Here is a 13584-nt window from a genome sequence, read left to right as displayed (position 1 = left end):
GTACACACATAAATGTAATTAATTCAAGTAAAACTAGTAAATGGAAATAACCCATAATACACTAAGTAAAGATTGCATAACATACATGTAATTAATTCAAATAAAACTAGTAAATGGAAATAAGTATGCATAATAATTCTTGATATCAATTTAAATGACTTAATAATTTTTTTTTTTTTTTAATCTTCGTCTCCATCTTCATCAGAGGTGCTTGAATTCTCATTTACTAGTTGTAAATTCATTACTGTCTTGTAAAGCAGATCTTCATAATATACAGATTGATTATTCTGCGATTTCAATTTCCTATCATCTTGATATCTCAGCACTTCCATTTGTTTAACTGTGGCTTTGATAATGAAGACTTTTAATAAGGGTATTACACAACAAAATAATAGTCCTCCAATGCTGCTTGCTACTCCCAAGAATATACCTAATTTTGCGAACCAAGCTCCCCATGCTCCTAGTTTTAAATCGAACCAATCCCATATTTGCTCGTCCCTTCCTGCATTGTTTTCCATTTCTGTTTGTAAGTCTTTGAGTTTCGCCATGGCTTTTGTAAATGTACCTTCTGGTGAGGTATTATTAGGAATAAATGTACAACATTGATTTCCAAATAAAATACACACTCCATTTTTGTCTGCTAATATCCAATTTAGAGCAAGTCTATTCTGCCATGTCATTTTACTTGCTGCATCTAGTTGTTCTCCTAACGACATCAACGCCTCATTGGTGTGATTAATGAATCTTTGCTGATTATAATATATGTAATTTATCCATTCTGTATTTTTATTTTGGGAAATCCAAATAAATATTGATTCAAAACCTGATTTCACTTCATCTCTAGCCTTAAATTGATTTGGTACTCCTCTTGGTTGACCTATTGGGTCTAAATATACTTTAGGATCGGGTTCGTAACTTCTCTTAACTCTATGGTTACTTGTGTCCTTTTTCTCCAACTTATTATCAAAATCCCATTCTATTATTTGAATTTCCTGTATTAGTCGTACTCTTGTACATGTTCCTTTCCATCCTTTTGGCAAAAACGGTAAAAGTTTACTATGGCCACAAACCCAGAAAAAATCTGCTATTGCTTGTGTTTGATCTTTATAGGTATCCGCATCAGGTAATGCTATAGTTTGATTTTCACAGTTTTTTTCTGGAACTATTTTCTTTCCCTTTCTTATTCCTGATGACCTAGTAGGGTGGAAATCTAAGGAATCGCCGGCCATTCGAAGTTTTGTTTTATCTATGGTCCAAATTATTTTGCATTTTCCTTTAAATTGTCCCATATTAATATCCCCTGTGGTTTTTACAAAGCACTCATATTCCTTACTATAATCTATGGTGTACCATTGTGGAATCTCTATTTTTTGATTATTTTGTATTTGCATAATTTTGGATATATCAATACCTTTACATCTAGCTGCTAATTGTCGTATGTGTCGATACATAAGTCTGTCTTTGGCATTACTTAGAAAACCCAAACATTCTGCTGGACAAGTAGGTTTAAGCATTTTCATATTACAATAGTCTATTCATCTCGGCACATTTCTCAAAATCAAATGGATTTGGTACTATTACAGTTTTTCTGAATTGCTAAAACACATTTTTTTAAACCATCACTCATTTTCTCAAAACCTTAAACACAAATCCCAATTTTAAACAAAATTCACAAAACCCCTGACTCTTCTAGCAAAATCAAACAATTGCTTCAAAACCATTTCACTTGTACTCAAAATCAAACTAAGCTTTCAAATCATACACACATAAGTCTAGAATATAAAACACTACAAGCATCCATTAGACACTACCTTAAATAATGGAAAACACAACATCTAGGAGATCTGCTTACAGAAATACATGTTTATTGTACATAACAACACACTTGACAAATACTGTAAAAAAAATTATATTACTGTAATCACAAGTTTAGTTCAGTGAATATAGCGAATACTTTACTGTAAGTACTGCAAGTAATAGTAAGTTTTCAATATTACTGTAAGCAGCACTTGTATTTTGGTAAAAGTCAGCAATCCAACTGCAAATTTTGTCAATTGCATCGTCTCTGGTGTCCTTTTCTTCCTCATACTCTTCATCTGCCTCTCAGACTGTTTCCAATTCACACAATTGGTAAAAAATACCATTAGATAAAAGTGTGTAGAATTTTGAGTTGTTGTGTTTACTCGATGATAACAGTGTTTTAATTGTGTTCAACTTTTGCCTGCCTGTGTTTAGCATTTATAAAACAAGTGCATTGCAGTGTGAAATGTGTGTTTTAGTGAGAAGTTTGTGTGTAGAATTTTGCAAAAAGAGTTCATGATTTGACAAATGGGTTTAGGCCACTATGAATTTGGTTCAGAGATTGGGGTTTAGTGTTTTAGCAATTCAGAAAAACTGTATTACTTGGCTTGCAGGTGATTTAGAACAAAATAGGCAGTTTTTTCCTTGTATGTCTGTTGCTGTAAAGGTTGCCCATTCATACCATTGATTACTTTGTGCCGTTTCCCATAAAATATCTAGTTGGATATCCTCTTCATACATGTTGTAATCGTCCTCAATGTTTCTCCTTTGTTTTTTACTCAGTGTCAGTTCAGTTGTATTTGCAATTGTGTTGTTCCTAGGTTCCTTTGTGGGTACAAAAGTCAATTGCTGGGATGTGTGATTGAGCGTTTGTGTTAAGGGTAGTAAAGTTGATGACAGGGCCATGTGACTGAGATTTTGTGTTGGTGCAAGTGATGTTGGCTGAAAGGAGGTATGATTAAAAGTCTTTGTGGTTGCAAGTGACGGTGATGTAAGGGATGTATCGTTCAAAGTCTGTTTTATGACAGGTGAAATTGATGTCCAGGATGTGTGATTAAATATCTGTGCTGTTCCAGGTGAAGTTAATGACAGGGAAGTATGATTCAGAATCGGAGTTACAGGTGTTGGAGTCCATGGTGTTGTGGTGTGATTCTGAACTTGAACGGTTGGTGTCGTTGTGTGTGGTCCGTAGCATGAATTGGCCACAAGCATATGAGGATCAGGCATGTTGTCAGATGTGTTCTGTCCATTGTCATTTCCTGATGCCACACCTTTTGTCTCATTGCTTTTATCCGTCGATGATTCTTGGTTGTTCGTTCCAAGGCTGTCCTTTCCGGTCTTTTGCTTTTCTGTATGAGCTTTGGTGCAGTGGTTCAAGTGATACCACGTGTTGCTGCCTTCCACTCGAACTGCTGTTGGGGTAGCGGCCACTACTTTATAAGGTCCCTCCCTTCTGGCCTGGTTCCATTTCCTTCTGAATACCCTCAGATAGACGTGATCCCCTGGGGCAATTGGGCATGTGGTCTCTGTCTCCTCACACGACTGCTTTCTTTTTTCCTGCACATAAATAGCCTTATGGATAGCAGTTAGTTTTTTCATGTATGACCTTAATTCCATTTGCAATTGTTCTAATGGAGGACCCGAGTATGGGCCTCTACAATATGGAGCGGGCATAGGTCGACCTGTAAGCATTTCATGCGGTGTTAGATGTGTATTTCTGTTAGTTTGCATGCGATAGTGCTAGAGGTAAAGCATCCACCCAGTTAAGTTTAGTACTTGCACATATTTTATTGAGTTTTGCTTTGATGATCCCATTGGCTTTTTCTACCATTCCTTGAGATTGTGGATGATAAACACATCCCAATCTTTGCTTTATTCTTAAATGTTGTAGTACTTGTTTTACTGTTTTTTGAATAAACGCAGATCCATTGTCTGAACTTATTTCTGATGGTATCCCGAATCTAGGAATAACCTCTCTTGTCAGAAATTTAATCACTGTCCCAGCTCCTTCGTCAGCCGACGGTACAGCTTCCACCCAGCGACTAAATCTACAAATAACAACAAGCATATATTTCTTACCCTGCACTTTCTTGATCATATCCACATAATCCATCACCAAGTGTTTAAAAGGACCCTCTGGTACCGGAATATGACCTATTGGCGTTGTTATTCCTTTTCTGACATTGTATTTAGCACACACTTCACATGTTGACAAAAATTCCTCTACAGTTGCATACAAATATGGAGACCAATACCCTTGTTCTTTAATCTTCCTAATCACTTCTGCTCTGGCACAATGATCAAATCCATGTGCATCTGGGATTAGAATATTCAACAGTGCGGTTGGTGCAACAATGTGACCTTCATGAGACCTCCACATGTTTTGAGAGTCTTTTGTAGCCCCTCTCTGTGCCACATAGATTGCTCATACGGTCCTGCCTGTTGCTGAATCTGAGCAATATCATCTATGGTTGGATTGGGTTCTATAAGAACTTCTGGAGCTATTATTGCCACCTGACACCCGGAGGCTTTTTATGCCTCTGAATCTGCTGCATTATTACCTTTGATGACAAAATTATTGCCTTTTTTGTGAGCTTGACATTTGATAATGGCTAATCTTTTCGGCAACATCATAGCAGAAATTAATTCAACTATCTGTTCAGCATGTTGAATGGGAGTTCCATCACTTCTTTTAAAACCTCTTTGTTTCCATACTGCCCCAAAAAAGTGGCTGACACCGTGTGCATAGTCACTAATAGGGGTGGGCGATATGACCAAAATCTTCTATCACGATAGGATTAATTTTATATCATGATAACGATATGTATCACGGTAGAGTTTTTTATGTTTTAATAAGGTTTAAATCTTTAATACCATAGAAATGTTCATAATTCTCACAAAAAACATATACAAGCATAGAAAGAAGATAAAAACAAACAAAACTCAAGCTCTCTGAAGATACACAGTCAATAAGAATGATAATAAATAATTATGCATGTATGTATAGGCCTATATATATTTTTATTTAAGGTAGAAAAGTGATTTAATCAGGAGCGAGATATTTTTTTCTCAATGCTGTTTGATTAACACGAGTGACAGACAGGTGCAAAATTAGGTAACTTCCTCTTTAAGACCAAAGTCCGGATCCAATACACTGTTACACATGCGCTTTCTCTTTTAGCTGTTTACTTTCTCTTAAGACCTTACTGGTCGTGTTTATGATGATGCTTGCAAAGACGGGAATTTTGACGCATATGTGTATATAAGGCCAATAAAGCGGGAAAAATGCTCACGAGCTTAATAAGCAGAGGTCGCGCGACTTGCGCGCTCCTCACAGACAGAAAGACCAGCGGTTGCGCGACTTGTCCGCTCCTGACACACAGTAAGAACGCACGCATACAGATCTGTTGTCTGTGTTTCAATGGCTTAAAATAATTTGTTTTAAAACTGCAGTGCTTAAATACGTGTACAAACGTTACGTTTTCGCGACCACACGCACAGGAGCGTGACGTGGGCACGTAACCTCGATAGAAACGATAGTCCAAAATCTCTACCGGTTGACAAATTTCTACCGGTTAATTTTGTCTACCGGTTTATCGCCCACCCCTAGTCACTAAATATGTTTGCTGTTTGTCCTTTTGCCAATTTACATGCTGCTGTAAGAGCTTTTAATTCTGCTAATTGAGCAGAACATGGCTGAGTGCAGTATTGGGACAGTATGGGCACAAAGTCTTCTCCCTCTTTTTTCACTACTGCATAACCAGTGTGAATTCCTAAATAATCTCTGAAACTGGACCCATCTACAAAGTATGTGACATCCGCTTCAGTAATTGGAGTAGATTCAAGATCCGGTCGTAACCTGGTGAATGCTAATGAGTTAGCAACACATTCATGTGGCTCACCTTCATAAGCCAAAGGAATCAACTCTGCAGGATTAACTGTATTACACCGTTTAATTGTAATATCTGGATGTGTTAGTAGCAATGAATATGCCAAAGTACGGGCTTGTGTCAAAACAAATTTCCCTTGTTCAATTAATTCTGCAATTTTGTGATGAGTATATATGATAACTGGGTATCCCATAGTTATTGTAGATGCTTTTCCATATGTCTGAAATACTGCTGCAAGACCTTGTCGATAACAAGGTGGATACCCTTGTGCTACATTGTCTAGTTTGGTGCTATAGTATGCTATTGGTTGTTTTTTCCTACCACTGCAGGTTTCTTGCATTAATACTGCAGAAGCATATCCATCAGCTCTGTTGGCAACAAACAGGTGGAATGGTTTGGTATAATCAGGTGTACTTAGAACAGGTGATTTTTGTAGTTCCTGTTTAATCAATTCAAATGCTGCTAATGCATCTGCATTCCAAATTAAGGGGGCATTTAGATTTTGTAACCCTGCCTGTTTCATTATGTCTCTCAATGGTGCTGTTTTGATTGCATAATCTTCTATCCAATCAGCATTGAAACCTGTCATCCCTAAAAAAGTCATCATCTGTCCTACTTTTTGTGGCAATGGTGCTTTACTTATGCCTTCCAGGTGTGTTGGGGCTATGGCCTTTGTGCCATATGAGATTAACCGCCCTAAATATTCCACCTGTGGCTGGCAATATTGTAGTTTGGTTTTGGATACTTTATGACCTCCTTGAGCTAGTTTAGTAAGTACCTTTATTGAGTCTCTATGGCATTGTTCGAGTGAAGTTGAACAAATCATCAAATCATCCATGTATTGCAGCAAAGTGCTGTCTATCATGAGATCTTCCAAATCAGCTTTAAGTGCCTGATTAAATATTGTGGGTGATTCCTTAAAACCCTGTGGTAGTTTTGCATATGAATATTGTTTACCAGCATATGTAAATGCAAACAAATATCTACTTTCCTCCGCAACTGGTATGCTGAAAAATGCAGAACATAGATCAATCACAGTGAAGTATTTGGCATCAGGGGGGACATTTGTTAGCAGAGTGTGTGGGTTTGGCACATCAATCGGACTATCCTCTACTATGTCATTTATTGCTCGTAGGTCATGTACGAGGCGCCATTTATTTTTGTTTGCTTTACAGTTTTTTACGATTGCTATGACACCTTTTTCAATACTTTTAACAAGTTTTCAAAACTCTTAACACAGTTAGCACTACATCCACCTATGTAAGCTATACAATTAACACATTTCTTGTTGGTTTAACACAAAATGCATACAATTAACACACATTTAAAATGCTTGAACTTCTTTTACAGACAAGCTCAAACAAGACCAAAACAATGTATTTTTACTGCCAAATTTACCAATGCTTTAACACTGTATGTCAGAACAGATAACACCACGTTCTAAACCTAACCTTACATGCTAAAGTCAAGTTAAACAGCTGTTTATATTGTGAATTGAAATACAAATATATCTCCTGTATTTTATTATATTGTTACTGAGAAACAGCTGATTTAAGTTATGCAAATATATAAATCACAGCTGATTCCCATCTAGGAAGATGTTGAGATTCTTTCAATCGCATGACCATATGGTATAAAAGAGGACTCTGTGGGCTGATCTTGTGGGTAAAAGGAACAATATAGAGCAACACAAAGAAAGAAAGAAAGAAAGAAAGAAAGAAAGAAAGAAAGAAAAAATGCCTCCACGAGGGAGAGGAAGAAGAGTACCAGGACAAGGGGGAGGAGTGGGGCAAGGACAAGGGAGAGGAGTGGGGCAAGGACAAGGGAGAGGAGTGGGGCAAGTACAAGGGAGAGGAGTGGGGCAAGGACAAGGGGGAGGAGTGGGGCAAGGACAAGGGAGAGGAGTGGGGCAAGTACAAGGGAGAGGAGTGGGGCAAGGACAAGGGAGAGGAGTGGGGCAAGGACAAGGGATAGGAGTGGGGCAAGGACAAGGGAGAGGAGTGGGGCAAGGACAACGGAGAGGAGTGGGGCAAGGGCAAGGGAGAGGAGTGGGGCAAGCTAGAGGGAGAGGAGTTAGAATGCGTGGTGGTGCTCAAAGAAGGACCAGAGCTAGGGTAACTAATCAAATAAGAGCTACTATCATTGACCATGTCATAAACCATGGGCTATCATACAGAGAGGCTGGTGAAAGAGTACAGCCAAATCTCAGCCGTGACACAGTGGCATCCATTGTCCGTATTTTCAGAGAAACCAACAGGTAGGATATTGCTTCTCTTACATCAAAGTGTAAATACTTTTACCATTTACAGTAGATTGACTGTATGCCTCCAGGCTCTAATATGTAACTGTATTTTGCCTCTCTAAGGATTGAACGTCTACCTCCCTCAGGGGGCAGAGGACAGCTCCTAAATGAAGAACAGGAACTAGCTATTGTTAACATAGTAGTTGCTGACAATGAAATAAAACTGAAGGACATTCAGTCCAGAGTTGTAGAGGACAACCTTGTCTTTGCGAACATTGCAGCAATCAGCATAACAACCATTTCTCGGACTCTAGCTAAACACAGAGTCCGAATGAAACAACTATACAAAGTTCCCTTTGAAAGGAACAGTGAGCGCATCAAAGAACTCCGTCACCAATATGTCCAGGTAAGGTTATGAAATACAGTCATTACTGTACTAGACACAGTGTGTTTTGCAGTAAACTACTCTAATAACTTGTAGTACATTACTGTAGTGCATACAGTAGATATACAGTACAGTCCTACATACACTGTGTCTAATTACTTTCAGAGAGTCATGGAGTTGGAGGCCAATCAAGTCCCACATGAAATTATCTATGTTGATGAGGCTGGCTTCAACTTGGCGAAAAGGCGTCGCCGTGGGAGAAACATAATTGGCAAAAGGGCCACAGTCACTGTGCCGGGCCAGAGAGGAGCCAACATCACCATGTGCGCTGCAATCTCCAACAACGGTCCACTCCTACATAAATGTGAGATTGGCCCCTACAACACCGACCGGCTTCTCCTATTTTTAGAAGAACTACACGAAAGACTGGTGCCAGAAGTAGAAAGGGGACAGGTGGGAGACCATTTGGCAATATATGTGATCACATGGGACAATGTGGCATTCCACCATTCCCGTGCAGTCACAGCCTGGTTTGACGCCCATCCAAGGATGATGTCCCTTTTCCTTGCCCCTTACTCCCCTTTCCTCAACCCCATTGAAGAGTTTTTTTCAGCCTGGAGATGGAAGGTTTTTGACCATCGTCCACATGACCAAATGACCCTCCTGGATGCAATGGGTGCTGCATGCCAAGACATCACAGCTGAACACTGCCAGGGGTGGATAAGGCATGCAAAAAGATTCTTCCCAAGGTGCCTTGCCAGAGAAGATATCAGGTGTGATGTGGATGAGAACATGTGGCCAAATGCAGAAGACCGGGCAGATTAGAAGATAACTTTTTATTCTGGTGCTTTTTCTGTTTGAATATCTTGCAGTAATGTCATTTTGCAAATAAAGTCTTTACTGCAGCAATTATGTCTCTTTTTCTGTCTTCTATTTTTTTCATAAACTGTACATTCTATAAAGCTACTCTGAGATGGTCATTCATTTTTTTTGTATTGAATTTCTGCAGCAAAAGAAACAAAATGCATGGATTTACTAAACCCAACAAAACAAAAATGCAGAGAGGGTTCAAAAAACTGTGCAAAACACATTCTATGATCAATACAATATACTGTCTGTTGTACAAGGGCATATCTGACACATAAAGCAATGCAGTTTCTGTTATTTCAGCTGATGATAGTTGTTTTTTTGTCAGTGTGTTATGATTGACTAAATGTTTCAGTTGGAAGAGAACACGTGTTAGTGTTTTGAATAATTATTTGCTTTTGAAACCTGTTTGCATTGTTTTGTAGACATAGTATATTGTGTTAGTGGATTGTTGTATTTTGAAAATTAGTTTTGGAGTTTAGTTTACAATGTGTGATTTTGAACATGAAATTAACCGTTTTGCCAATTGTGTGTTTTAGGTGTGTTGGTGTGTTAAGAGTTTAGGAAATTTGTTAAATGTATTGAAAAAACTGTCATAGCGATTGTAAAAAACTGTAATTACAGGATAAATTGGCGTGTTACAATAGCTGTTTGTTTCAAACAGTACTCCCGCTTTCACTAGTCCTTCAATAGTATCTTTTATGCCCAATTCAGCCTCTGGGCGTAACGGGTATTGTGCTTTCCTAGGAAGGCATGCATTTGGCTTAAGCTTTACTTTGACTGGACTGGCTGATTTTACCAAACCCACATCTGTTTCATATTTTGACCATAGCTCTGTTGGGACTTGTGGTTCTACATCTTGTAATAACTCAGCATAAAAACTCTCCTCTGTTTCAGGTATTGACATCATTTGAATTTGTTCCTGTTTATTAATCATGATTTCCTGAGGAACACCCAACAAAGAAGTTCCATACAGTATTTGAATGTAGTTTTTATCAGCTGAATTAAAAATCAATGGATTGTCAGTTGTTTCCCACTGACTTTGTGTAGCCTTTCTTAGCATCGGCCCAATATCTTTTGTTTTCCAATTTTTTCCTACATATAAAGATATATGTGGTACAGAATCTGCTACATTGAACCATTGCTTTGTAAAGTCATTCTCCTTTATGGTTATAGCGGCTCCCTGTTTACCTATTATGATAGAATGTGAAATCAATTGAATTTTTTTCCCTTTTGTTTCTTCCTGCCATTTTGTTTCAAGTTTTGTATTTCTTGAAGGGTCATACATCATTGTACAATGGAACTGTGATTTTGGTATTTGTGCATCAGGAATCTGTGCTTTAATAAATTTACCCCATTTATCAAATGCTTGTTTCACATCATTCTCTATCTGTCCTAACCAGTACACATTAGCTTTTGGTTCGGAGATCATCATTTGAGTTCCTTTTATGTCCACATACACTCCCTCTGCTGAACACAAAATTTTAAGACCTAATTTGCACAATGCATCTCTTCCTAAAAGATTAATAGGAGTCTGGTTTGATATCAGGATGGGTAAGGTCACACGGTTATTTTTAGTTTGTAGACAAATCGGAGCGGTCATTGGAATTAACTGTGTTTGTCCCGAGAATCCTATTGTCTTTACAAATTTGCCAGACATGGGGAGATGTGATGCATAATTTGAATTTACACAGGTATAAACCGCTCCTGTTTCTACCACCATAGGTATGCTTTTTCCTTCTACTTCAACCTGTAAAATTGGTTCTTGATTTGCATTAGTGGTTAAAATTGGTAACTGTCTCTCCCCAATAGGATTCTCTGGGCATCTCTAAAAATCTTGGTTTGTACCTACCCAGGGGTTCACAGGACCTCGCACAGACCTTTGCCAATTGTTCCCCCTTCTTCCCCTCGAGGGCTGAGTCCAAGGGTTGCTCGGGCAACCACTCTTTATATGTCCTCTCTCGCCGCACCCCCAACATGATACTTCAGGAAGTCTGCCCGCTCCTCTCCTGTCCCCTTGAGGTGGATTTCTTTTCCACCCCATCGGCCCTGGCTGCTGAGCGTATACATTGATGATGGGTACAGGGGTCTGGTGTGCATTAGGAGAGTTTGTTGTGGGCGGAGTCTGCTGGACAGCTGGTGGAGGTGAATTCACAGGAGCCATCACTGACATCTGGTGGGGTTCGTCTTTCTGTACTGCGGCTTGAATCTTTCTCTTGTTTTTATTTGAAAGTTCTTCCAGCTGTAACTGTGTCAGTTTTCTTTGCAGTTCTTTCTCTTGTGTTTTCAGCTTTTGTTCATTTTTTCTGAATAAATCCACAGCATGACACACGTGGTCACAAAACTCTTTGTGTGATTTAGAGTTTAGACCTACCACATCTTCTAGTTTGCTTTTCACAGTCTGTGGCATAGCATCCACTATGGCATTTCTAAAAAGTGTTGTCATTAAAGGGTCCCCCTCGGGGTCTCCCTCAGTCTCTTGTTTCCATCTCTTTAATTGTCTTTGAACATAAGTGATGGGATTCTCTGTTTCCCCCAGTTCCTCCCCCTTCAGTGCCTTGGGGTCGATTCTGGTTTCATATTCAGTTCGTAAAACTCGCCAAACGGCGGGACGGTATGCATCAAAAACAATCCCATCCATATCGTAGGAATTAACGGCTCTGTGCAAGTTAGAGTCCTGAAGGATCTGATCAGTTTTTGCTCCCCCTACAATTCTCGCTAGGAGGGCTTTGATGTCTCCTACTGCAATCAGCTTCCCAGCTAATTCTTCCTCCAAAATTCTGATGAACTTACCAGCCCCCTCGTGGATGTCCGGGAGTCGGTTGACCAGGTTTTCTAAGTCCTGTGACCCCCAGGGTACGTAGTTACCTTGAGCTCCTTTAATTAGAATGGGGAGCTGCTTTGTTAATGGTCTCAGTGATTTTTCTTCCCCGCGTGACCACTTTCCCTCATCAACCAGGGACTCCGCTCCTCTTTCTCCCTCCCTGCTCGGTTCACATGTGACCTCAAACAAATATTCTTCTTCAGATTCTTCTTTTTCTGGTAAGCTTTCTTTTATAACCTCTTTTTCCGTGTCTACCTGCTCATATGGTTGTTTTGCACTTGGTGTTTTCATTTTATACTGTGTTTTCATTTTTTCTAATGCTGTTCGTGCTTGTTTGTAACAATCTAATTGCGGTGTTGTTTCTTTTTTTATTTTATAGCTGGCTTAGTTTTAGGTCTTACTACTTGTTCCATCTCCTCATCCTCCTCTTTCTCCTCATCGTCTATTTCCACATTTCCCTTCATCTGCATCTCACCCAAAATTTCAACAGTTCCTTTGAGCAATGGAAACTGACCCTCAGAGGTCAAATAAGGAGGGGGGTCTGCATATTTTTGTTCCTTAATCATGGTTTCTTGTTCCATGTCTTTCAACAGCGTTTTGGCTTGTTTTAAGTTTTTACGCAGACATTCCCCTTCTTTTTTGAACAATGCTAACACTTCTTGCTCCTTTTCATGTTTTTCTTCTCTTTTTTTGTTTTTCTTACTCGTATTTTTGGTTTTGTAATTTTTAACCAATGTTGCCATTTCCTCACACAATGCCACATCAAAAGTCCCCTCTTTTGGCCATCTGGTAACCATACTTTTTGTACGTTTTTGCCATTTCTTAGAGAGATGCTTTATGAGATCTTTACTCAATGGGTATTTTACGCCCAAGAGTTCAACAGGACTGCCTGCCATGTCTTTATTTTGTAATACACCAGCCCTCTAATTTTCTTGTACTCAGAACACTTTATAATGTTCTTATCTTTTAAGTATATATCGCCACAAAATCCCCACAGTTTCTCAAAATGTTTTTAAATGGTTTTTTCACATCCAAAACATATCAAACCACAATATCAGCCAACTTTTACATTTCCTAAACTTTTTATATTTGGTACAGAAAATAAGTTTTGACCAAACCTTAAATTTCAAAAGTATACATCAATATTTTAGCTCAATAATCTATAATAACTCAGCATTCATATCAATCCCTTTATTACTTTATTTGGGCTCCCTTCATAGTTTAGGGCTCATTTCTAGCATACTCTAACCCTTTATTTGTAGGGTGTATAATTCAGTCATACAGTTATCCCTTCATTTATAGGGCTTATCTATCATACTTTATCCCTTATCAGGCTTATTCAAACATTCACCTTTCACCCAGTAAGACAGCACTTACGCCCCCCTGTTCAGCCACAATGACAGACCAAGGGAAACGCATGCACCACCCCCACTAGATGCAAAGTTTATAGCACACTCACGCACTCACACACTGCAGCTTGCAAACACACTCAAAATTCAGACACACAGAGTACATATATTTTCATACATAAAACCTTGTATGCCTCCTCTTGATATCACCTTATATACCCAAATCA

General features: G+C 38.9%; 1 protein-coding gene across 1 annotated transcript; it reads left to right on the top strand.

Annotated features, from left to right (window-relative positions):
• The first annotated feature begins 7723 nt into the window (after window positions 1–7723).
• LOC135780063 (uncharacterized) lies at window positions 7724–9781 on the top strand. Its single transcript, XM_065291005.2, has 3 exons — window positions 7724–7947; window positions 8056–8338; window positions 8483–9781. Exons 1-3 carry the CDS (start codon window positions 7769–7771, stop codon window positions 9140–9142), a joined length of 1122 nt encoding a protein of 373 aa, XP_065147077.1. The 5' UTR covers window positions 7724–7768; the 3' UTR covers window positions 9143–9781.
• The last annotated feature ends 3803 nt before the right edge of the window (window positions 9782–13584 follow it).

Source organism: Paramisgurnus dabryanus, chromosome 19 (assembly GCF_030506205.2).
Source record: "Paramisgurnus dabryanus chromosome 19, PD_genome_1.1, whole genome shotgun sequence".
NCBI lineage: Eukaryota > Metazoa > Chordata > Actinopteri > Cypriniformes > Cobitidae > Paramisgurnus > Paramisgurnus dabryanus.
This window is presented reverse-complemented; position numbering and strand designations above follow the sequence as displayed.